The sequence below is a fragment of the Carex rostrata genome, chromosome 4, assembly GCF_964058835.1.
Source record: "Carex rostrata chromosome 4, lpCarRost1.2, whole genome shotgun sequence".
Taxonomy (NCBI): domain Eukaryota; kingdom Viridiplantae; phylum Streptophyta; class Magnoliopsida; order Poales; family Cyperaceae; genus Carex; species Carex rostrata.
The window spans coordinates 8,768,306-8,794,086 of NC_135921.1; the positions used below are offsets into that span (position 1 = coordinate 8,768,306).

Here is a 25,781-nt window from a genome sequence, read left to right on the forward strand (position 1 = left end):
TCCTTTTTCATTTGCTGTTTTGCTCCGACTAGGTGTGTTTTTAGTTCTTCTCCTCCACTCTTTTTCCTACCCACTGTCAATACATTTTTTTCTGTTTCTTTTCTATTACAAACTCAAACCCTAAAAGCTAGGTTTTGATGACATTATTTATAAATTGAAAGAAATTTGAGGGTAACTATAAGATTGTTGAAAATAAATCCATTCTCAGATAATAATCTAGCTGATCATAAAATTTCAATCTAAAATCATATTTTTTTTCTTTTTTTTTTAAATACCATGACAGAAGCTGTCAGGTCAGGTGTTGTTGCATTAAACAAAATGCACAAAGCACTCATATTCGAATTGAATTCTTACTTATTTTGTTTCCGGTCACAGTGAAAATGTTTGGATTCTTCTCTTGCGGCCACGAATTTCCCCGAAATTTTTTTTCTTACCACCCCACTAAATTAGAATTAAATGAATAGCACTCATTAATTCCGAATTCAAATTCCACCACAAACTCGGATTCAGTCCGCGCATGGATCCTCAATCCAAACTCACACTGGATATGCAGACCGATGAGCGCGTGTACTGGGTCAGCGAACCGACCCGTTCGCGTACTGGGTCCGCGCACCGATCCGTCCGCATATTGAGTCCGAGTTCGGATTAGGAATGCATAAATAAATGGGGGTGGTAGCTGGGCAGTGCCGCATCCTGCCTGTATCTGGAGCGATCTCCTGTGGCAACTTCTTCAAGTTGTGTGGTTGTAACAATACTACAAAATTCACAGTATTATTCCTTACACAAAAAGTTGTGTGATTGTAACAACAGAAGATCACCATATCACTCCTTCCCCATGTGTCTCGTTTGGTGTGTCATCTGACAAAATCGAAAATAAATCTGCTGTGATCCGTAGGAATTGCAAGTGCTATTCCAAATCTAACCTTTTATTAAACAATTAAAAGGTTAGATTTGCATTGTTTTGAAACGATTGATTAAATGTTAGATTTTGGAATAGCAGGGTCTGACAAAATCACCGCTTCTCTTCAAATCCGCATATATTTTCTTCGAATCAGAACTCGGACTCAATATGCGGACGGGTCGGTTTGCCGACTCAGTACGCCTGCTCATTGGTTCGCATACCCAGTGTGAGTTCTGATTGGAGATCCGTACGCGGACTGAGTTCGAGGTCGTGGTGGAATCTGAATTCAGAATTAATAGATGGTATTCATTTAATTCTAATTTAATGGGATGGTATGAAAAAAAATTTCGGTGAATTTCCTCAGCTGAAAAGCGTCGATCCAACGATGCAGTAGAAGAGACTGACGAGGGCAAATACGTACTTTCACTGCAGCGAAATCATTTCTCGTTAAATATGTGACGACCCTTAGTGCAGATAAGTTAAGAAACACAGAAATTAAAAGAAAGCTTGGAAAAAAGGAATTCTGGAATTTTATTAAACTGGTAAAAGAGATACAAAGGAACGAAGAAGCAAGGTATAAGAAATTCTAAAATTCAGAAATCAATCCTCATTATTCAATCCAGCAAACTAATCCTATATTTATAGACAATGACAATCTAAGTGGAATCAATCTGATCCATCGATTGGATCCTTCAATTAATCATCCGCTTGATGTATCAGCACTGGTGTTGCACGAAGAGCGTATCCGTCCAGTCTCCAGTTGATCCGCCTCCATTACTGACAAGTGCGGGCCCAATTCCAGAGATGTTGTTTCTGACTGACTGCTCCAACGGTCAGCTTCCCATTAATTTGCGAGGGTCCCGCTTGCAGAGGTTTCTTTAATTTAATTTCCTTACCCGTAACTCCTTCCTTTCTGACCCAACAGCTCTCGTCTTCTTCTTTTCTTTTAAATGAGTTGACCTGGTCAAAATTACAACAAATCAGCCCCAATTCTACTTCCATTCTTGACATTCCCCCGTCCTTCAAAGAATTCTCGACCGCGAGAATAAAATCTGGGAATCGTTGCGCCATTGATTTGTAGCTTTCCCATGTTGCATCATCGCTGGTTTGATTTGCCCACTGCACCAATATTTGAGTTTCTGCCTCGTTTCTTTTCTTCACCATTCTTCTGGCCAGGATTGCAATTGGTGTAGGTTGCAGGTTATCCGAGGGACCCAGTACTGGAAGATGCGGTAGGACTGTCTGTTGATCTCCAATCCTTGCCTTCAGTTGCGAGACGTGGAAAACCGGGTGGATTGATGAACCTTCCGGTAAACCGAGGCGGTAAGCGCTTGCTCCTATCTTCTTAATTACTTCATAAGGCCCATAGAACTTTGGACTTAGTTTCTGATTTTTTAGCCCGGCTACTGTGACTTGGCAATATGGTTGAAGTTTTAAGTACACCCATTCTCCAATTTTGAAGTGTCGGTCCGTTCGATTCCTGTTAGCATACTGCTTCATTATACTCTGAGCTTTTGTTAAATTCTCCTTCAATTGTTGCAGTGCTGATTGTCGATCTTATAATATGGCATCTACAGCTTCCACTTGGCTTCTAGAGCTTCCACTTGGCTTCTAGGAGGGCTACCCAGCGCTAATTGGGGAGGAGGATAACCGTATAATGCTTCAAAAGGCGACATCTTTATCGCACTATGATAAGAGGAGTTATACCAGAATTGAGCTAGTGTAAGGTAATTGATCCAATTTTTCTGTTTATCAAACGTCATACATCATAAGTAATTCTCTAAACACTGGTTAACACGCTCGGTTTGTCCATCTGTCTGTGGATGGTAAGATGTACTCATGTGGAGTTCAACATCCAATTTCGCCATTAATTCTTTCCAAAATCGACTTGTGAATATCGGATCTCGGTCTGATATTATATTGAGCGGTAATCCATGGTGCTTGTAAACATCATCAAAGAAGGCTTGAGCAACAGTAGAAGCTTTGTAAGGATGAGATAGTGCAACAAAGTGAGCATACTTGGTAAGTCGATCAACTACGACCATAATGACATCTTTGCCCCCAGATTTTGGTAAACTAGTAATAAAGTCTAACCCAATACTGTTCCATGCTTCCTTTGGGATTGGCAGTGGTTGTAAAAGGCCGGGAGGGTGGGTATGTTCTGGTTTATTCAATTGGCACACTTCACATTTTCTTACAAATTCATGAACATCTCTCTTCATGTTAGGCCAGTAGAATGATCTTTTAAGCCTATGGTAAGTGGCAGTGACCCCAGAGTGTCCTCCCTGTCGTGAAGCATGCATTTCTCTAAGTATTGTCTCTCTCCAGTTACCCTTGCTTCCTACACAGATTATTTGTTTGTATCTAATAAGTTGTTGATGTTGTGTTAGGTGGTGGTTGTGTTCTGAGTCTGACTGATTGTTCAGCTTGGTCATCAATTCGTCAATCCAAGAGTCTCCATCATAGCTATTTACGATATCGACAGTCCATTGAGGTATGATCTCACTCAGCATTTAAACCTGCATCTTCAATACAATCTCTTTCCTGTCTAGATAAAGCATCAGCAACAGTATTCTCTACCCCTTTTTTATACTCAATTGTGTAATCTAAACCCAATAATTTACTAAGCCCTTTTATGTTGACTAGCAGTATTGATCTTTTGTTCTAATAAGTACTTGAGACTGATGTGGTCTGTTTTAATTACAAATTTACCCCCCATTAAATAGTGTCTCCATTTACTTATAGCAGTTAATAAGGCCAAGAACTCTTTTTCATAAGTAGAGAGTAGTTGATTCTTTGGTCCTAATTTTTTACTTAAGAAAGCAATAGGTTTCTTGTTCTGAATTAACACAGCACCAATGCCATGGTTGCTGGCATCAGTTTTTATCACAAACTGTTGAGTGAAATCAGGTAGTGCTAAGATTGGCGCTTCGGTCATAGCTGTTTTAAGAGAATCAAATGCTAATTGTGCTTCATCATTCCATTTAAAAGCATCTTTTCGTAGTAATTCAGTGAGTGGTTTAGCAATCAATCCATACCCCTTAATAAATTTTCTGTAATATCCTGTCAGTCCAAAAAAACCTCTCAAAGATTTTACATTTTTTGGTATTGGCCATTGCTTCATTGCCTCTATTTTGGTTGGGTCAGTGGATACTCCATGTTCAGAAATAACATGCCCTAGATACTCAATCTGTTCAACGGCTATATCACATTTGTTTCTTTTCAAAAATAGTTGATTTTGCTTTAATAATTCAAATACTCTTCTCACATGCTCTACACACTACAGCAAAATCACTCATCTGGGACCGGATTTTGAGACCGACCTGTTCGCCGGACGCAGCAGACCCAAAAAAACCCAAAAAAAAAAAAAACAAACAAACATCGAGGACGGATTTAGAACACAACTTTCTGGGACCGGCGCTCACAACCTTCTGGGATCGATTTTTCCCGGTCCCAGAAAGTCACCTGAAATACGGCGATCAGGTCATCTCTTCTCCCGCTTTAGGTCACTGTCCCGCGAAAAAAAAAACGGCGCACCGATCATCTCCTAGCTGTCTCGCGAAATCAACGCATCTCCTGTCCGTTCTCTCCGCTGAAGAACGCCGCTGAAGACCGGGAAATCGCTGAAGATTGGGAAATCGTGAAGATCGAGAAATCAGAAGAAAGCTGAAGAACGCGTTTTCTCTTCTCATTCGGTAGCCATCGTTCTCCTCTCCTCCTTAATATCTGTTTCAGCTTAATTTCTCCAACTTAATTTCAGCTTCTAATTTTTAATTTCCCCAACTTAATTTCTGTTTTCCTTTTTCTTAATTAGATTGATTTCTCATTATAAGATCAATTTATTAATCGTTTATGGATTCCAATTCGTTGGTTCCCTGCCATTCATACATTTTTACATTTCTGTTTCTATCCTTGCACTAGAAAAATGCGCCAAAATGCTATGGTAATACAACTGCTATAATATAAATCTCTTGTTCTCTAAAACAATTTCGAATTATTTTTTATTTTAAAATGTAAACTAAGTGTTCATTAATGCAGCAATAGTGAAGTATAGATTAGTGTAATTTTTGAGTGTTCATTGTGCAATAGTCAACTGTAATTTTTAAAGAGTTCAAAATCAAGTCTAGAAGATAACCAAATCAAAATCAAAGTATTTATCGATACTAAAGAAGATGTGTATTTATGCAACAGATAGTCTAAAATGGGTGAAATTTTTATGAGGAATGTTTAGAGGATAAATTTGTGGAGTTGGTTATTACGTTACGCCCTATTGTCTGTACATATCAACATAAGGCTTTTTGATAATTTTCGGACCTTATCAGACCTATTAATCTGTCATTCCTTAATTAGATTGATTTGGTATATGTTTAATTAGTTATTTTATTTGTTGAAGTCGTCACTAATATTTTTTTTATTTTCATTTTAAATTTGCTGGAGGTATGGCAAACGGCTTCTCTGTACCATCTAGTCCATACTGCAGCTTTAGTTGGGGCTCCAGTGACTAAACATCCTCATATGGTTTGTCTCCTTTTCACCTTTTTATTGTCAACTTATGTCTTACATATTGGTGATTTTTATTTTGTTATGTGCAGTTTGGAGGGCTTCTCACTGCTGGCATCCTCCTATTTTCTGGCATGTAAGTTTTGCAACAATGCCTTGCCACTTATAAATATATTTTGATAAATTATTCTTTCTTTTGGATACCTTCCTTAGTACAGAAAGTCAGAAAGGTTGTTAACAAGGGTAAATTAGTTCTTAGCATAGGAATAAGGCTATGGTGATCCATACTACTATAGATTGTTATCAGTTTGCTGAATTTTTTATTATCGTTTAATTTAATCAAAAATTCTGAAGAAATAGTAACAAATTTTCAATGCTGGGAACGCTCTTTCCTCCTCTCCTGCACTGCTGGGAACGCTCTTTCCTCCTCTCCTCTCCGTTCTCGATCTCCTCCTCTCCGTTGGTTTGCCTCCTTTGTAATTCAATTTTCTTTTCGATTTTAATCGATTTTGTCCCTGGTTTTGGTGATCTGATCAAATCTCTCATATTTTGTTTGGCTTTCAATCATTGTACCAGGATGCAAAGGGGAAATGCTGATCTAAGCACGTACATCAGTTCATCCTTGGTTCTGGCTTCGCGGTGGTACAGCAGTTCATCTCTGGTACAGTAAAGTGCTCTTTTTAATTTCAGCTTCGAGTTCTTTTTACCCTTTTCCTGTACCAGTAAAGTGCTCTTTTTATTTTTCCTTTGTATTATTGACTGGTACCAGTAAAGTGCTTTTTATCCTTTTCCGGTACCAGTAAAGTTCTTTCTAATTTCAACATTTGGTTATCCGGAGTGAGGTCGTGTGATTAGAGAGATGCATGCGCCCCAGCACGAAAATAAACTATATAACTTCAATGTTATTTAATGGTCAACAGAAGCGGCAACCAATAAGTTCTTTTTTCCTTCCTAAACTTTTCATGTGGAAGTTACAATTTTATATTTGAAATGTAAAATGTAATGGTAAACTGTTTTGCTAATGTGTCAGATAAACTGTTTTACAATTTTTTTTTTTCGAGTAGTTAATTTAGATGATTTGAGTAGCTGTCAAGAGGAAGAGATCAGCAAAAGAACATTAGAAGATGCTGAAAACGTTGCTATTCAGTTACTTGCAGGAAGGTTTGATCTTTCTCAAATTTATTTATTTCTTAAAGTATGATTACATCCTTGTGTAAATAAAAAACTGAAAAACAATATACTTTGTGCAAAGGCTCAGAAAATAATTAGCATGAAAAGTTAGGATGACTTAATTACCCCTTGAATTGATTTCAAGAAAAATCAAAGCCTTAAAATTCATACAGTATAATATCTTATTCTTTATTTGACTGGATCTGATCCATTAGCTTTATCAAAATTTTGCTAATATGTTATTCTGGGTTTCTTGTTCTGATAAATTTTTTTCTCTAATTATTATTTCAAATTAATTACTTGTATCAATTATGTGAAATAGGCCTTTCTCAGTGGCTGAACTAAGAAGAAGCTAAGTGGCAAGAAATTTCCAGTTCAAGTGGTAGACAAAGTCATTGCTGACATTAAGGACAGGTTTTGATTTTTATTATATTATTCATATTAGTTATGGGATAGGGTATATAAACAAGAAACTTATTTGCAATAGTAAAAACCAACACAACACTTTTATCAAAATTGTAGATATGTTTGCTATTTTGATAAATTTTCTGCATGTTTGAAACCAATTGACCATTGAGCAATTTGATATATAGCCTTTTGTTTAGTTTGAAACCCTTGATGCATGCCTTTTGTTTTCGTTGATGATTTAGGTGAATTGGATCTTCCTTTCCTGACAATGCTGTTTGTGATAACAGCTCCGTACGTACCAGGCAATAAGTCTCAAGTTTGTTGTTCTGTCACGGTATTTATTTCCATCTACGTATTTATTTCTACTTTAGAAGGCAATGAGTTAGAATTTTGACAGTAACTCTATGACGTCTTAACCTATATCTTGGTAATATACAGACAGATTAGGACTAAATTTTGAGAAAAAAGGGTTAAAATTCTTTGTTTGCAGATCGTTATAAATGGGTACGAGTAACTTGGTAATTAAACAATAGTAATTATAAGACCAACTGCAATATTTTACTGCACAAATTAACTCAATGCAACTCGAGTAATCTTTTCAAGTGTACAGCTTCTTCAAGGCGGTGTTGTGATCTTTTCAAGTGTACAGCTTCTTTGTCTATGCTCATTTGGCTTATATTATATTTTCTTCGTTATTGGTTTTCAATGATAGACTCAGGTCTTCAATTTTTGGGCACCTTATTTTATTTGTGTTTGTATAATATAATGTTATGGTTCAAAATATATTTATTCCAGTGCTATTTAATATGTCATTTGTTGGAATAATCATAATAAAACAAATTGAAATTTGATGTGTTGGTTTTAATTCCATTTATTCCAGTGACTATAAAGGTTGCATGTTCTGTGGGAATTGTTATTTGATGTTAAATGCTTGTGAATTACATTTCGTATCAATTGGAGCTAGAGAAAAATATATGAACAAAATGGGTTTAATATTAAATTTGTTTGGTACATTTCGTACCAATTGGGGAAAAGAAAAATAATAAAAAAATATAAAAAAAAACCTTCTGCGGCCCATTTGGAATCCTTCTGTGACCGCTCAGTCGGTCTCTGATAGGTCTCTAAGCCACGTCAGCGTGTTGCATCCGTGACGGATCTAGTCGGTCGCAGAAGGAGTCATCTGTGACCGGCGCCATACTCTTCAGAGACCGATGACGTCAGCAGGGCAGTCATCAGTGACGGAGCAACTGCGACCGGGTCTTCTGCGACCCATTTTGGTCATCTGGGACCGGCACCTACCTTCTGCGACTGGCGCTTCACCCTTCTGCGACCCATTTGGCCGGTCGCAGAAGGGTAATTTTGCTGTAGTGACATGACAATTTACATCAGAACTATAGATTAGAATGTCATCAAAGAAGACCAACACAAATTTTCGCAAAAAAGGTTTAAATATTGAATTCATCAAAGCTTGAAATGTTGCTGGTGCATTTGTAAGACCAAAAGGCATAACTTTGAATTCATAAAGGCCATCATGAGTATGAAATGCTGTTTTGAAAATATCACCTTCATGCATTCTAATTTGATGGTATCCCGACCTTAAATCCAATTTAGTAAAGATTTTAGCATGTTTTAACTCATCAAGCAAATCATCAATAATAGGGATTGGATACTTGTTCTTTATTGTGTTCTCATTTAATTTTCTATAGTCAACACATCCTCCAAGAATTATCTTTCTTTTTGACTAAAAGAATGGGAGATGAATAGGCTGCAAGAGGGTTGAATAAAAGAGTTCTTGAGTAACTCTTCAATTATTTTATCAATTTCTAATTTTTGGTAATGAGAGAATCTGTAGGGTCTCAAGTTGATAGGTTTGGAATCTGGTTTCAAGGGAATTTTGTGGTCTATATCTCGTTGTGGACGTAACACAGTGGGTTCAGCAAATAAATCAGAGAATTCCTCTAAAACTGATAATAAATAAGGATGTTCCTTCTTTTCTACCTTGTCTTCAACTTGAGAAATATGTGCCAATAAGATTTGTCCTTCCTCATAAACTTCTTTCATCATGCTTGAAGTTTGTTCTGTAACTGTGAGCATCTTTAGTCCAACCTGCACATCTTCATCTTCCAGCTTAATGAACTTGCCATTCCTCTTCAATTTCATGCTTCCCTTGTTCCAATCAACCAATGTGAGTCCCAGTTTGGTTAACCAATTCATGCCTAGTAGCAAATCATGGCCTTGCACATCTAAAACTCTTAAATCTGCATTAAATTCATTGCCTTGCAAGGAGAATGTGAGGTTTCTACATAGCATATCAGTGCCCATCTTATTTCTATTGGCAACACTCACTATTAGTGGCTTTGTTTTATCTACAGGCAAACCTAGGTTGTGGACAATAACAGGATGAATAAATGAATGTGTGCTCCCATTATCCATGAATGCACATATAGGAATAGACCCTATTTGTCCCTTAAAGGTCATTGAGGTGTTGTATTGTCCATTACATATACTAATGAAAGTTGTTTCATCTTCCTCATATTGAATGTAGTCAGCAAAGTCATCTTGGTTCGGTTCATCTACTTGTTCTATTTGATCTGGTTCACCTTGATTTGAGTTTAGGACCATTTCATTTTCAGTTTCTATGGTGTGAATGGATTTAGAATTACATTTATGCCCTTGTTGCCACTTTTCATCACACTTAAAGCATAAACCTAATATCCTTTTTTGATCTAAGGTCAGATTACTAGTTGGTTTTCCCATAAGCTTAGGGTATTCAAGTCTTGGATTTGGTCTTATGAAAGTTTGACCTTTGTCTCTCCACCTAGTATCAATAGCTACAGTTTGGTATTGATTCCTAATTTGGCATTGGTTTGGCTTGTCAGCAGCTGAATTTTGATACTGATTTCTATTATGGTACTGATTTGGCTTAACCATTGCACTAACCTTCTTAATTGTACTATCAAGTGAAAGTTCAATTTGCCTAGCGCATCTAATAGCATCATTGAGTGTGCTAGGGCTAAACAGTTCTATGGTGTTTCTTAATTCTTCCTTTAACCCACTAATAAATCCTTCTACATAGAAATCTTCCCTGGTTATCCTTCTCTTACAAGTCAGCCTAGCTCTTGCTTGTAAAAATTGAGTTATGTACTCTTCTAGATTTCCAGATTGGTGTACCCTCTTAAATTCATCAACAACATTTCCATCTTTTTGAGAAAAGAAGCTGAGCATTTCTTCTACCAGAATGGGCCAAGGTGGAGAATTTGGATTTGCGATTTGGAAGCACCTGTACCAGTCCTCAGCTGGCCCTGTGAAGTGCATAGTGGCCATCCTTGACTTATACTCCTCAGGAATTTGGTACATGTTGAAGTAGAAATTGCAACACTCCACCCAAGACGTCGGTTTGATTCCTGAAAAAATAGGGAAATCCATTCGAGGCAGGTTTACTCTTTGTTCAAATTGCCTCCCTTCTTGGCGCATTTCACCCCTTCTTGGTTGTTCCGGCTCCAAGATTACATCTTGGATGGGAATTGCATTTCTTCTTGGGTTGCCCATATCATGAACTTCCGGTTGCACAACTGTGTGGTGGCCCGTGTCGCTACTCTCTGGATTGTCGGATGTGGAACCCCCAATTCTTGCATGAATTGCTGTCATCAGTCGAGCCATTTCACCCATATTAGTACTTATCTCTTTGAATTGCTGAGAATGGGCCTAAGACATGGCATCTAACTTCTGATCCATTACGGCAATGGCATGAGTGTTGGTGCTAGCAGCTTGAGTATTGGCCTGGAGTTGCTTGTTCGCCATTGTTGTTTGATGCTCAAGCTGGCCTAAACGGTTGCTCATGTCATGTTGCACTGATTCTGATTGCAAGAACCTAGTCGTCAGTGTCGCTAAATCCATGGTCAACTCGTCGCTGCTGACGGTGCTGCGAGTTATCGGCATTAGTGGTCGTCTAGTTCTCTTGGCTGCCACGATTCTTGCTACCCCAGATGCAACCTTGAGTGCTCTGATACCACCTTGTGACAACCCTTAGTGCAGATAAGTTAAGAAACGCAAAAATTAAAAGAAAGCTTGGAAAAAAGGAATTCTATAATTTTATTAAACTGGTAAAAGAGATACAAAGGAACGAAGAAGCAAGGTATAAGAAATTCTAAAATTCAGAAATCAATCCTCATTATTCAATCCAGCAAACTAATCCTATATTTATAGACGATGACAATCTAAGTGGAATCAATCTGATCCATCGATTGGATCCTTCAATTAATCATCCGCTTGATGTATCAGCACTAGTGTTGCACGAAGAGCGTATCCGTCCAGTCTCCAGTTGATCCGCCTCCATTACTGACAAGTGCGGGCCCAATTCCAGAGATGTTGTTTCTGACTGACTGCTCCAACGGTCAGCTTCCCATTAATTTGCGAGGGTCCCGCTTACACAAGTTTCTTTAATTTAATTCCCTTACCCGTAACTCCTTCCTTTCTGACCCAACAGCTCTCATCTTCTTCTTTTCTTTTAAATGAGTTGACCTGATCAAAATTACAACAAATCAGCCCCAATTCTGCTTCCGTTCTTGACAAAATACCTACAATTTTCCGTGATTTCGTTGGTGGAAACATCCCCTCTTAAATCCCGCCGAATCAAATCATCTCCCTCCGACGCTTCTGTTCCGATCGGACGACGAGCAAGAATTCCGATTCCATTTCTGGTTTTAGCGAGAAATATCTTGTTCCGATCAGAGCCTTTGCCTTTACCTTTACCACTGAGAGCGGAGAAAAGTTCACTGGTGAGAAGAGAAATAGGGAGAGATGGATAACGGCGGTGGCAGAAAGGTAGCTGTAGCGGCTGTACAGTTCGCCTGCACCGATTCCCCTTCTGACAACATTGCCACCGCTGAACGGTAACACACCTCGTCTTTTCTCTCTCTCCCTAACTATTTTTCTCAGTAGGTGTTGTAACTAATGAAGGCCATAAACCCTTTCTCAGTTCGTCAAAATTCCATTTAATAAAAATATACTGTGAAATCATTGCTTATTGATCATTATTCTGAAAAAAGAAAGATAGTCGTTATGAGGTGAGCTGGAATTGAAGGTTTGTACTGTCTGTGTGCAGGTTAATCAGAGAAGCTCACAAGAAAGGTGCCAATATTATCCTCATTCAGGTGTGTTTTACTTGCCCAAGTTTCTCTCGTTACTATTTATGTAATCCAGCGCATTACTTCTCTCTTTTATTTAATCTTTGTATGCATGTTTCGTCTTGTTGATCAATGATGTATGATTGTAATTAACAATTAGAACGTGCTCTGCTGCGGCTGTTGTTTCAAGTACTTTCTCTTTTCTTTTTTAGGTGATACTCTTATCATTTGAAGTAAAAGTTGATTAAAAGTAAAACGATGAGCAAATAGGCTACAGTACAAGTAATTATGTTATGAGTAGAATTGTTCATGTGACAACTATGTGAGCAATGTTACTGTTTAAAATATTAATATTTAAATATTAAATGAGAAAGGGACTTGATTATGTTGACTGATACCAGATTAATACCAAAACAATGTTCAACTTTGTTTCCTTTGTTTGGTTCTTGGTACATGGATTTGTATGATTTAGATAGGGGATTCTCATTTGTTCTATAAGTAATTATAGACAATAACAATAGCACAACTAAAAAGAAATAGTCCTAATAATACTGACAATATTATTGTTTATGAAGCAATCCTTGATCCAGCGTTTGTCATTGAATACATCAGAATATATATGAAAAAAAAGAACCCTATTTCTTGTCAAGTTGAAAGAGTTTGCCATTTGCATACTTTTTAACAGCTGCTTTATAGTGCCAATACTTAATTTAACTCTCGAAGTGGCTCTTGCTGCTTCTGCTACTCTTGGATCCCCAATTTGAGGCAAGGCATATCAAATTGTTAAGACAAACTTGCATTTGCACAAAAAAAATTCTTTGTAATAATTTAAACATTAATCATGCCCTCATGATATAGATAGCAGAATATCAGTTCAACATGGCTCAGTTAAAAAAAAAAGGATGGAAGGAGAAAGAAATAAAGGCATATCAGTCAATCTGCCCAGCTTCTGTTGCCTCTTTTACTATGCCTTCTTCCTGTTGAAATTTGTAGGAGAGAATTAAATTTTAGTTAAACCTTGATATCGACTATCTTAAAACTCGTAAAAGAGAGTGCAATTGCTCTTTGATTGGAAGCTGATTGGTCAAGAATCTGTAGAGGAAGAGTCTACAGGCAAACTAGACTTTGAATATATATTAAGTTGTCAATTTGCTGAAATATTGGTCAATTAAGCAAAAGTCGATACAAATCAGGGTAATATAAATGATAAAAGCAAGAGCAGCACAGGTTTTCCCGCAAAATTATAAATATCAGTTGGACCTAATGTTGGGAAAATTCTGATTACAAGTTTCATAGGCAAGATAGGCTTTCTGTAGGGCAAATTTGAAATAAGTTGAGTAAAGTAATTGTATGATTATGAAGAACTTAAGAATTAAAATGCTTCTAATATTTCTGTGGCAACAGCTGCCATGTATGTAGTAGGAATGGTTGAATTTGGAGGTTTACATCTATGCTTTAAAATTGAAATTGTGCGAATTACATCCATGCATTCCTCTTACTGGATTGTTCTTAATTTTATATTTTATTTTTAGGAATTGTTTGAAGGATATTACTTTTGCCAAGCTCAAAGAGAAGATTTTTTCAAGCGTGCTAAACCTTACAAAAACAACCCTACTATTCTCAAGTACAAGTCACCACTGATATTATATATGTTCATACAAGATTGCTAACCAATGTTCCTTGGAAAGAAAGTATACATTTTGATTTTGGTTAAATTATTGTTTTATAGGATGCAAGAAATTGCAAAGGAGTTAGGAGTTGTACTACCTGTTAGCTTCTTTGAAGAAGCAAATAATGCACATTATAATTCCATAGCTATAATTGATGCTGATGGCACTGATCTTGGTCTTTATAGAAAATCACATATTCCAGATGGACCAGGCATGTCATTCACTTGCTTTATCCCTTTGAAAATAATAATAATAATAATAATAAGCCGGATCAGTTCTTTTAAGGCTCTTTGTTGTTTCTTTATCCAGGATACCAAGAAAAGTACTATTTTAACCCTGGTGACACTGGTTTCAAGGTAAATTCATTTTTTTTCATCGATTGTAGCTTCAGTAGTCTTAATCCTTATAAATTTTTATAATGATTTGTGGTTTACTTGATTGAGTTAACGGATCTATTTGCTTTCACTGAAAGCAGGTTTTCACAACCAAGTATGCCAAAATTGGTGTTGGTAAGTATTTTAAATTACATCTGAAGTAGTTGATTTATTTCTTTCGTTCCCATTTCCTTGTTGCCAACAGTTAAATTTGATCCTCTATAATGCAACAAGTAACATATCAACACTAAATCTTAGTTAATTTTTTTTTTTCCATTTTTCAACAGCTATTTGTTGGGATCAGTGGTTTCCTGAGGCGGCACGTGCCATGGCACTTCAAGGTGCCGAAATATTACTTTACCCAACAGCTATTGGGTCAGAACCGCAAGATACTGGGCTCGACTCATGTGAGCACTGGAAGCGTGTCATGCAAGGCCATGCTGGTGCTAATTTGGTATGTTCTTTATCCATATTTCCCTTGCAGTTTCTATAGAACCCTGAATCTATGAGTATGGTGCTGTACCTGATTGGCAAAAATATGATGAAATTTTATAGCCAACAAAGAAATTAACGCATGCCCATGAGTTATGACCTTCCTGGTGTGTTATTCTACTAGTTTAAATAGTTGCTATAACAATTTTGTTAGTTGATTAATTATTTTGGAATGTTTTTATTTCATTTTTCTAGTTAGCTTGTGTCATGTGTAAATTTTCCCTTTTTTTCTGCACAATTGTTTGTCTAGACCCCACAGGCTTGGCTTGTCTTGTACTTTATAATAACATAATTGTGTACATGTTATATTGGCTATTAGGTAGTCTCTGCTTCTGATTATGTTTGGAATTATGTAGGTCCCACTTGTAGCCTCGAATCGTATTGGAACAGAAATAATCAAAACTGAGCATGGGGACAGTCAAATTACATTCTATGGAAATTCCTTCATTGCAGGTATTATACCCTTTTCTCTCAATACAAAAATCTCAGTGTTGTTGCAGAAGCAAACACCTTCCTTTTTTTATAATTATTTTCATGTTTATTCTGACAAACAGGGCCCACAGGAGAGATTGTTGCAATTGGAAATAACAAAGAGGAATCTGTTTTAGTGGCAGAATTTGATTTGGATAAAATAAAATCGCAAAGGCACGGGTGGGGAGTTTACAGGGACCGCCGCCCCGATCTGTACAAGGTGCTTCTTACTCTAGATGGCCAGACTCAGAAGCCTTTTTAGATCATCGATTTTTTTTATTATTTTAGAAACATTGGGGACTCATTTAATACCCAAATATGTAATAATGATAGTAGTACTTCATGTGACTGAAATAAAATGTTTTGTTTCTTGCAAAAAAAAAATTTTTTCGGCCAACTCAGAGACATTGTTTCTTGCAAATTTTGAGGTTGATGGGCTGAACGTTCTTGTACAAATGGGCTATGGGCTATGGGCTCCGGTCCAATAGGACTCGATCCAATTGTCCAGTTGAAATATCCAATATGATTTAGTCACATGTGATGCTGTCATAGTAAATAGTATTACTGTTAGCAATGGTTCATAAATGTGATAATAAGAGCAAATCAGGTGGCGATATTATATAACTTTACTCTCGCTGCATGTTTTTAATTCAGTCAACCATTTTGAGAATCTTTACTCCCAGACCCCTTCTTTGGATTTTGAAACTGTGAAAGCTTAAGTTTGTTTCCCCTTTTGTTTCATGTCATTTCCTGAATTGCACAAATTGAGTTTTGGAGTCTAATATGTATTATATTTATTTCCAAAACACGAACTTACGGAATATGCACTGACATGGCGCATCAAATCAGACCCAAATGGTATTATTCTTTTCTCTTCTATACTTTCTTTTTTAAGATAGCTTTTAACTTTCATCATGAATCAAGACAAACTTGTAACACATGCATAGTGTTTAAACCCACCACTGAATCCAAATAAATTAAACATGATGAGGGCCTTTGTACTACAAGGGCTTCTACCACCTCTTCTAAGTTCTATCAATATGACCCGTACCCATATAGTACAGATGGCAAATATACTGGTTTAGGCACGTCAGAATACAGCAAAGATACAAAGCAAGTGTAAAATATTAGCTTGGACTTGTTGAGACATGATTGGTACACAATCGGTCTATGACCGTATCTCAGATACTTACATACCAGGTGGTACCAGAATGCGGGACAATTATAGTAATTTCTATGCTTCAATGACCTTTAACGACTCGATTAAGAAGAGGAGAATAGTGTGAGGATGGTCTAAGGAGTCAGATAGTATGAATGCTAACAAAGTGAAGGTTTGATCGGGAACTCGGGTAATCATAATTCCACAACAAATTTTATACATTACAGAGGACACATTTTCATGGAAGTATATGTAAAAGCATACCAGTTAAATGATATAGCATGGACATGCATTATAGACTTTCAATAAATTAGGTCCCGTTGTGTAATGCAAGTGTAAAGAGAGACTGGAATTTCGGAGTTCAACTCGGACCAGAGTTTTTTTTTATTTTTCATTATTCCAATCTCTCAAAACAAAAGCACGTGCACCTCAATGAGAATTTCGAATAAACCGGTACTAGAATTTCCAAGCCTGATACTGGTATGTGACTATGTAAGAACTGAACAGTACTGGCATCATATATTTGTTCATGCACAAGCAGGTCTTATCTTGCACCAGAACTATATAAGCAAACATTTGCAAGTTTTGTAGACATCAACTTAGCTAACTGTAACACCTCTGAGGACTGGTATCTTCATTATATTGTATTTATATATCACTCATCGTTATATAATAGAGGAGGGATCCACTTACAACATTATATAGTTATAACATCTTACAATACAATTTTTCAAAGTCTAAATAGTCGATTCAAACCATTCAACATGATCTTTATATTAAAATATGCTTGGACTATTTATTAAATATTATTATATCAAGTGTTTCTTTATAAATTTCATAATTTTTCTGTGAAAATCTCCGATCAATTTATCAATTGTCATACTCATTGATTGACCACTGTCTAACTTCGGCTGTAGGAGATGATGCGACTCTATTACTCTTCAACAATGGATCTGTTGATATTAAGGTTTTGCAACTAGAGGCCTGGGAGATTAAAACCCCGATGATAAATTAAATTATAGAGACTAATAGATTGTGCCTATTTTGTGGTGTCTTAATTTTTCTGCAATTACTGGTGAAACCATTTTTATGTCAGGTTAGCGACGAGGAGCAAAACTAGTAGATTGTAAATTTAAATTCATGTTACATTTACGAAGCGTATAAATGTATGGACCCTTGATACTAAGATGGCAACTAGCTGGGTGCAACTCAAGATCAGTTTGCCACAGCTACTTAGCCGAGTTGAGCGAGCTGTGATTAAGGATTCAAACTAAAATTTTAACTTAAGATCGTCACGAGCCAGTTCAGAGTTGGTTCGAGCTAACACATTAACTCTTGGACTTTACTGGACCACAATCATACAAATTAAAAAAAAAAAAAAATCAAACAAAACATAATTTGCATTACATATTCATTTCCATAGTTTGAGTAATACTCTTAATTCAAGTGTAATCAGGCAAATCAACTACTATAAATTAAGTTTTGCAACTAAATTCATACATATCAAAATATCAAATCTCCAAATTCATACAAATAAAGAATGCGCAACGAATAAAGAATTCAATTGTAATCACGGAATGCGAGTCATGGCATGGAACAGTAACACGTGTCGTGCCGTTCCAACGAATAAAGAATTCAACTAAATTCATACTCTGTCACAGAACGGCACGACACGTGTTAACGGATGGACAACCATGCATGCGCAACGAATAAAGAATTACAATGGGAATAAAGGACAAAAATGATGAACGTCTAAGATCTATCATATAATAATGGGCCTACCTAAACAAAAAATATTGGTGCCAAATGATTTTCCGGTAGAATTTTTCCAACGTTTTTAATAATTTTGAGAAATAACTACACGAAAATAAAATTGGGGAATGATTTTCAACAGAACTCGATTGATCTTAGGCACCTTAAGTCCTTAACCATACTTCATTATTTAAAGAAGCCTTGGACGGTCATGGGCCGCATCAGTTAATGATTGCAGCAAATTAGTGTTATTAAAAACTAAGGACAAAATTTAATTTGGTCATGCGGTTTGCAACCTTTCATCATTTCATGCAAATTGCTTTTACCAAATAAAAATATTTATTATTGAATCTTTGTGGTAGCTAAGCTACGAGTTCCCTTCTTTTAACCATAAAGTCGAGATACCCGGGCTACTTTTCAAGATTAATTTCACTAAATAATTTGACTCCGAGCTTCTACCTTGTTTTTCAATAAAAAAAAAAATGATTCCGTTTCGTGGTGCTTTCGTTTTTTTTGTGAATATTCTCATTGAGAGGGGCTTTCCACCTCTTGGTTAAAGCACTTTCATCTCACTTATAAAGAAATTATAAAATATAAATATTTTTATCTCACATGTAAAAAGAATTATAAATGCTAATGTGACAATTATAATTTTATTGCAGATGTATGAATTGGTATTTAACAATCTTTTTAAAATGACACATTTTCACTTACAAAAACTTTCGCGTGTTAATTTAATGATGTAAAAAATAAATTATACAGTAAATACTAAAATATTCAACATATCTCATAAATGAGAATTATAATGCAATTGTAGGAATGGAGATGGTTTCAAAGTGATTAAGGAATAACTTTTAACACTTACAAGGATGTAAATTTTCTTATTATCTCTCGGATATTTAATTTGTTAAAATTTTCTTGCTCTACAATTATAGGGAATTGCAAAGATACACCATTATTTTATCACTAAAGAAGTCGAAAGTCCTAACCGGCCCACTCTCGCCTCTCAATTTAAAAAAAAATTAGTGACCATTTCCATCTGTCCAAATTTGCTCGTAGCCATGCAATAAGTTGTTAGTTACAACTTACAAGCATTAATGCTTCTCAATAAAGTTTGACATAAAATATTGTTTTATAATGAATAACAATATCATAGTTCCGATAGTTGCATATATGATGAAGACTATTGATAAGGTTTGGTGGGTTCTAGGACTATCCAATTCGTTTTAAGATATATATATGCACTTCATTTTAATATATGTACATGTTTGTATCAATTCTTGTATGTATACATTTTAAAGCAGATTAAACGGTTTTAAAATCTATTGGATCTAAAAACATCAAACCTAATCCATTAGAATGGTAGGATGCACGTACTAACTTATAAGTTTAATACCGGACAGATGGCGTACCTAGCAACACTATATATAAAAAATCGAATTTTGTACTATTTATAAAAACAAATTTAATAAACAAGTACGGAATCGTGAGTTCTAATCCATTTAAAATTATTTGTTGATAAGATCAAATTATAAATTGTCGTTGTCATGCATAGAACAGCTAAGCGAGAAGATTTTGAGGGTCAATATCGTGAATGATTTAATTTCGTTTTTTTAATACAATTTCACATTGAATATATCTCCATGCATTCATATTATTGAATATATATATCTAAGCATGCTTGACTTGAAAGACAAATATATGAAAAATAAAGAATGCACGTCACCAACGAAAAAAAAAAAGTTATCCATTAATCTACGGTGTTGATATTGGTACAAAGAAAATGATATTTCTTTTTCTTGTGGTGGGTGCAGACGAATTCCCTACTAATCATACATTAAAAAAAATGATGTTAAATTGATCATAATTTGTAAAGTGCAACAGCCTCGTGGATCATGCACAGATCTTAATAAGCTTTAAAAAATAATAAATTAAGAATGCATCGATCATTGAGCCTTCTCTGATATGGTAAATGGCATTGCTGTCAAGGGGCCCTTTAATTGGGATATGGAACCAGCAGATTTCTGTGCAAATCGCAGTAAATCACAAGAAAAGAAAAGAAAAAATGATAATATATGACTGTGAAATTCCACGGATTTGCAGAAATCGAAGGACTACTTTAAAATGACGACCGTTGCTTAAAAATTACAGTCAAATTCTCAAATTTCGGCTACTGTCACTTTTCATGCAGTCTGATATGAATGATAGAGTTTGAGAAATGAGAGGTAGTACAATTGACTAAAAAAATGTCTTAGAGTTATTGTTATATTCAAAGGTCAAGAGTTCGATTCCCTCTTACGAACTTTGGTAGCTACTATCAAGTTTTCAAAAAAAGATATGAATGATAGAATTTGAAACTCTAGCTAACCATGGGATATTTAGAAATATTGTTCAAAAATTTTAACAACGGTACGTATTTCAAGAACACAAGTTTTATTACACCGGTGTTGAATTCTTTATTAAGCAGAGTTGAAGGGTACTATACCAAGTATAGAGACCGAAATTTATATTTATACCACTTCAAAAAAAAAATAACCACAATTTCTGCAAGATGGCAATATGCTACCTTATTATGGTTCTACTTACCTATTTTTAGTTACAACAAAATTCATTTTTGCAAACTAATTTATTCAATACTGGATGTTTATTAATGATGTGTTGAATGAATCTAATTGATACTTAATTAATTTTAAACTTATTGGAAAAATAATAATACAATTCGATTCTATTATATACGTTTTCTTGATCTCTTTATACCGAAATTTTGACACAATCTCTATATGATGAAGATGATTAACAAAATGATGCTATTTTAAGAGCAACGTTCACTCGTTTAGATCAACATCCGCGGTATGTATAATTATCAGATGTTTATTAGCTGGAAGCATTTGTTGTATGTTAGATAATTATAGGCTTGCGATGTTATTTTGGGAGTAATATTCGCTATGTTAAGAACAAAATCCATAACAAAAAATAATTAGATAAGAACAAATATAATTATCATGAATCAACTCCCAAAAATAGTATTGCCCTTATTAGACAGCTTTAATTATCTTTATTTGTCTATTTGCCACTAAAGAATAGTTTCTTAAACTCTAATTACAAAACCGGTTGTTTAATCTCTTGATTTCTTCATCTCCCGTTGTCTTTCTCTATCTCTGTCACCACCCATTGTACCATGTCATCCACAAAATTCCTGAAAATGGATTTTCTGCTTGGAGTTTTTCTGACATGGGTGGTAGCATGCATATTTCTTCATGCTTCACTGGTACAAGGATCTCATGTTGTATATTCCCATCTACAGAACTCGCTGGCTGGAGATTCTGCTGTTATTATCACAGAAGGTTATCATTTCCGACCTCCAAAGCATTGGATTAATGGTAATTTCATTCTCTACTAAATTTTTTTTTTATTGTTTTTGTACTTTTTAATTGAGTATTCTCTTTTATCTGATGAAAATTAATTATAGTCTGCGTCAGTATATACTGAAGGAAAAATAAGAGATCCTTGGATTAATTAAATATATAGTTCACAGCAACGACATAGGTTAGGTGAAGAAAAAATAAAATGCTCCAATAAAATTTGCAAAGTGGCCTTTACGATATAGAACGTGGTAGCTAATTAAGGTGATCTCCAGTTTTGATTTGTTTGTTAAAGAATAAAAAATCATAAGTAACCTTCGGTTATGTTAACATATATATATAGTCCCTTATTTTTCTTATTCCAAGTAGTTATTTTGATTAGAGTGTCAATAAAAAATGATCCATAAACAAGAGAGAATTACTGATAATTATTTATCTATATATAAACTCGAATTACTCAAATTTCAAACATTATCATTTGATAAGAAGTTATTAGGGGGGCGTTTAAGTTTAAAATGTTTCTAAAAAAAAGTTTAAAATAAATGGAATTTAAATTTTCCGATATTAGGTTTTCCCCTCTAACAAAAGTTTATGATTAAAAAATATATGTATTTCTAAATAACCGGTGTTTTCTTGAAAATGTGTTTAATAGGAGGATGGAATCAGCTGATATCATCAGGAGTTAACTTTTATAGGACTTTTAATATCTACATTTATAAAATTAGATTGAAATTATAATATAAATAATTAAAGTTAATTTAAAAAATACTGTACTCATCCAATTAGTTTTGATTACTTTTAGATTTCATAAATTGAAAAAGAAATTATCATATATCTCAGAAATTACTTTTGAGATGGATGAGCAACTAAGAATTTATATTTTTGTCAATATGGTTCTTTGAAAGCAACTACATTAAGAGATATCTTTTTATTTATAAAATTATGATACATTCTTGAAATAACAAATGAAATTATCAATGTAAATGCTCTAAAATCAGATATAAGTCATGTGTTTTGTTTGTTGAAATTAGTGGGGTTCACCGACCATGTGGGGACATTTAGCTTAATTACAGTTCTTCAAGTCTACAGGAAAATATAATTAAGAAATTCAAGTGGCGGACCCCTGAATTAAAGTTACCAGTGAACAGTGCCGTCAAATCAGGCATTATAAATTAATATTGACTAAATTTCTTATAAGATGAGTAACATTTAAATAAGTCGTTTCTATGTACTTTCTTGGAAATAATTTTCTGATCTGAATTTTATTCTCAAGAAGCGAGGCTGTTAAGAACAAAGATGCCCTACCTGTTGAAATAAATAAAAAGGAGTACTATTGAGCAAAGCGTGATCTGTTCCTACGGCTAGTCGGCTATAGCCTATATAGGCTTAAAAGCAAAAAAAAAAAAAAAATTAAATAAGACTAAATAATAATAATAATAATAATTACTCAACATGTGATTGGGTCGGTTCCAACTTTCCTTTGCACTTATTAATGAGCAGAGCACATGGGATTATAGATAGAATATAAGTAAATGTAAATCTAACCATAAAATGTTTTGGGAAATGACATTGGTATTCTGAAAGAAGAGTTTGGTGAGATTATTTACCATTAAATAGTAGGAATCTGTCCCCATTCTCTTTATTACGAACAGGCGGATCTGTATATAGATCTTAGAGATGCTCAGTCATTTTCGTAATTAAAAAAATTATAATCATGTGTGCATAGAGGTTGAACACTTTACTTCTATAACATACGAGGACATATACTTATAAGTCATTTTTTACGTTTTTAATGTTCAAATAGTTGATCTGAGGCGCTCAACATGTTTTCCATATTAATATGTGGTTGAAGATCAAATTTTATATTTTTTTAAAAAAAATTTTACTATTTTTCAGAAATTTGCAAAACAATCATAAAAATATTAAAAAAAATAAAAAAATATATGAAAAACCCATTTTTAAAAAATTCTGAAAATATAGTAAAAAAAATTTCAAAAAATATAAAATTTGGTCTCCAATCACATTATAATATGGAAAACATGTTGAGCGCCTCAGACCAACTATTTGGACATTAAAAACGCAAAAATGACTTGTAAGCATATGCCCTCACATGCTTATGAAAATAGAGTAGCCAACCTCTCTCTCTCTATATATCTTTAATTTATTTATTTTTAAATTTTTATATAGTTTAGCCACTCATAAATTATAATATGTATCTCCTCAAATTATCTGAGAATGTAATAGATAAATTCATATTGTTCTTTAACTCTAACAAGGATCTTAAAAGCAGACTCCCTATATTTAAATCGGCACCAAAATCTTTAATTTGGTTCGGTTGGGATTAAATCATAACTGTTAATTCTCTATTGTACTTTCTGACACCTATAAGGATATAAATTATTACATTTGTACTTGTAACATATTACTTTGAGTTTATTATTGTGAAGATTTGAGTTCATGCTCCGATCAAACATCGTGCATTTTAAATTTTAATCTCCCCTATTCCTAGAGTGGAAAAATGGGTATGTTGGAGCTAGTTACAACACGGAACGGTATAGCACGGTGTTAGTTACATGCCATGAATCATGTGTTGTGTGTCATGATTATTTCTCAACAAAAAAACACGGCACAAAAACTACCTTGGTCACAATAAAACACAGAAAACAACACAGAATGATATGAAGACACGCGAGATACCACAAGAAACGTTTTTCCATTATTAGTTATTCATTTTGAAATTTTCCAGAATCGTTCCATATTTTTTGAAGTTATTTTGAATTTTTTTTCAATAAACAATTTTTTTTTTGTTAAATATAAGTAAATGCAATTCATTTGGTTACAACACGACTTGATCATGGCATGATTCATATGGTACAATTGTGATCACCCATCGTCATTTTGATCAAGGTATGATTTTTCCAATTTACCGATCCCATGTATATTATGCATGGCTCGTAATAAGTATATGTAAGATGAACAGAAACAAATTAATTATTATTGGGTTGACATTTTTTTATTGATTAAAAAGGCCGAAGCCCATCTTCCATTGAAGAAAAAAGTTAAATTACATTCTTCAACAGTAGATCAATGCACCTAGTTTCACAACATTACACCCTTACAACAGTAGATCAAGGAAGTAATATATATGCAGGACAATCACAACCATAATAGAAAACTAGAACAGATAGCAGCTATCTAGCACTTATTCTAGATTGCGGACCCAAGGCAGAACACAAAACAAAGAGATAACTAAGCCACTCAACAGGGCTGACTTCGATACTTGAGAAATTGGGTAAGCTAAATCCAACCAATAATATGGGATTCTATCCCGTCTGAATTCTAATAAGAAATCATCTTATATTGTATATTAGAATTCACTTTGTCTTATTTTTGAATCAAAAAAGAATACTCGTATGAAACAAGTTCAAGTTAGAAATAGTCGATATTGGGTTGACATAAGTATATATGATTTATTTATCTCTGATCCTTTTCGTGTCCTAGCTCTGCAAGGCCTTTTCTGATTTTGCAGAAGTTTTTTAATAAAGTAACAAACTCAAATTTTATCATAAATTAAAACTTTAAAAAAAAAAAAACAGCAGTGAGTTGATAACTTATTGTCTTATTGTGTGTATTAGATTAATCCAAACGTTGTATTCCAAAAAGTTGACACTTTTCTACTTGAAAAAAACCCACAGAGAGAAACATTAGGTGGGTGCTTCTCGATTTTATATAAATTTGAAAATCGCCACCCAACAAAATTTTAAAATTCTGGAAATATTGCGTCCAGCCGCGTCGAACGGACGTGTGGGACCGTATATAACGACCCTTAAACTAAGTTCAAAAAGGAATTTCATATATTCTTTAAATTTAAGGCAACAAACCGTGTGATTATATCTAGTTGATAGAAGAGTCCAGATCCTGATACTTATGACTCGCCACATATACTGTGATATTCAAAAGAGTCGCAGAGAATCTGGTCTTAACACAGCAAAGTCACCAATCCCCACGGTCTCTTTCATTTTGACTATTACAAAATAAGAAATGGTGCGAACCCCCTGCAGATAAGTTTGACTAGTATAATGTGATTTCAACCTATATAATACTAACTCTAAGATCTATCAAATTGACTTCAAACGGTGAATTCAAACCGTTCAAACTCATCTACTTCATTAGTTGTGCATTTACATGCAAAATTTATAACTTTTTGAATTTATTTAGTATTAAGTCAAACGGTCAAATGTGTGAGTTTTTAAGTTATTTTTAATACATTTATTTTTTAATATTTTTACCGCTTGATTTGATACTAAAATAACTCGAAAATATAAAAAAAAAATTGTATGTAAACGCATGACTCATAATGTAAATCGGTTTAAACGATTTGAATTAGTCATTCGAA

At 34.5% G+C, this 25,781-nt stretch overlaps 2 protein-coding genes and 1 long non-coding RNA gene across 3 annotated transcripts; 2 read left to right on the plus strand and 1 right to left on the minus strand.

The window, feature by feature from the left end:
• Positions 1 to 8,704: 8,704 nt before the first annotated feature.
• Positions 8,705 to 10,639, minus strand: LOC144553234 (uncharacterized). Its single transcript, XM_078301332.1, has one exon. The coding sequence runs from the start codon at positions 10,637 to 10,639 to the stop codon at positions 8,705 to 8,707; it is 1,935 nt and encodes a 644-aa protein (XP_078157458.1).
• A 1,063-nt stretch (positions 10,640 to 11,702) lies between these two features.
• NLP1 (nitrilase-like protein 1) lies at positions 11,703 to 15,496 on the plus strand. Its single transcript, XM_078301148.1, has 9 exons — positions 11,703 to 11,871; positions 12,084 to 12,132; positions 13,638 to 13,729; positions 13,835 to 13,986; positions 14,085 to 14,131; positions 14,251 to 14,284; positions 14,437 to 14,603; positions 14,998 to 15,094; positions 15,196 to 15,496. The coding sequence occupies exons 1-9, from the start codon at positions 11,780 to 11,782 to the stop codon at positions 15,372 to 15,374; spliced, it is 909 nt and encodes a 302-aa protein (XP_078157274.1). The 5' UTR covers positions 11,703 to 11,779; the 3' UTR covers positions 15,375 to 15,496.
• Positions 15,497 to 15,871: 375 nt separating this feature from the next.
• Positions 15,872 to 17,288, plus strand: LOC144552495 (uncharacterized). Its single transcript, XR_013511159.1, has 2 exons — positions 15,872 to 15,970; positions 17,189 to 17,288. It is a non-coding gene; the product is annotated as an uncharacterized LOC144552495 (long non-coding RNA).
• Positions 17,289 to 25,781: the final 8,493 nt, after the last annotated feature.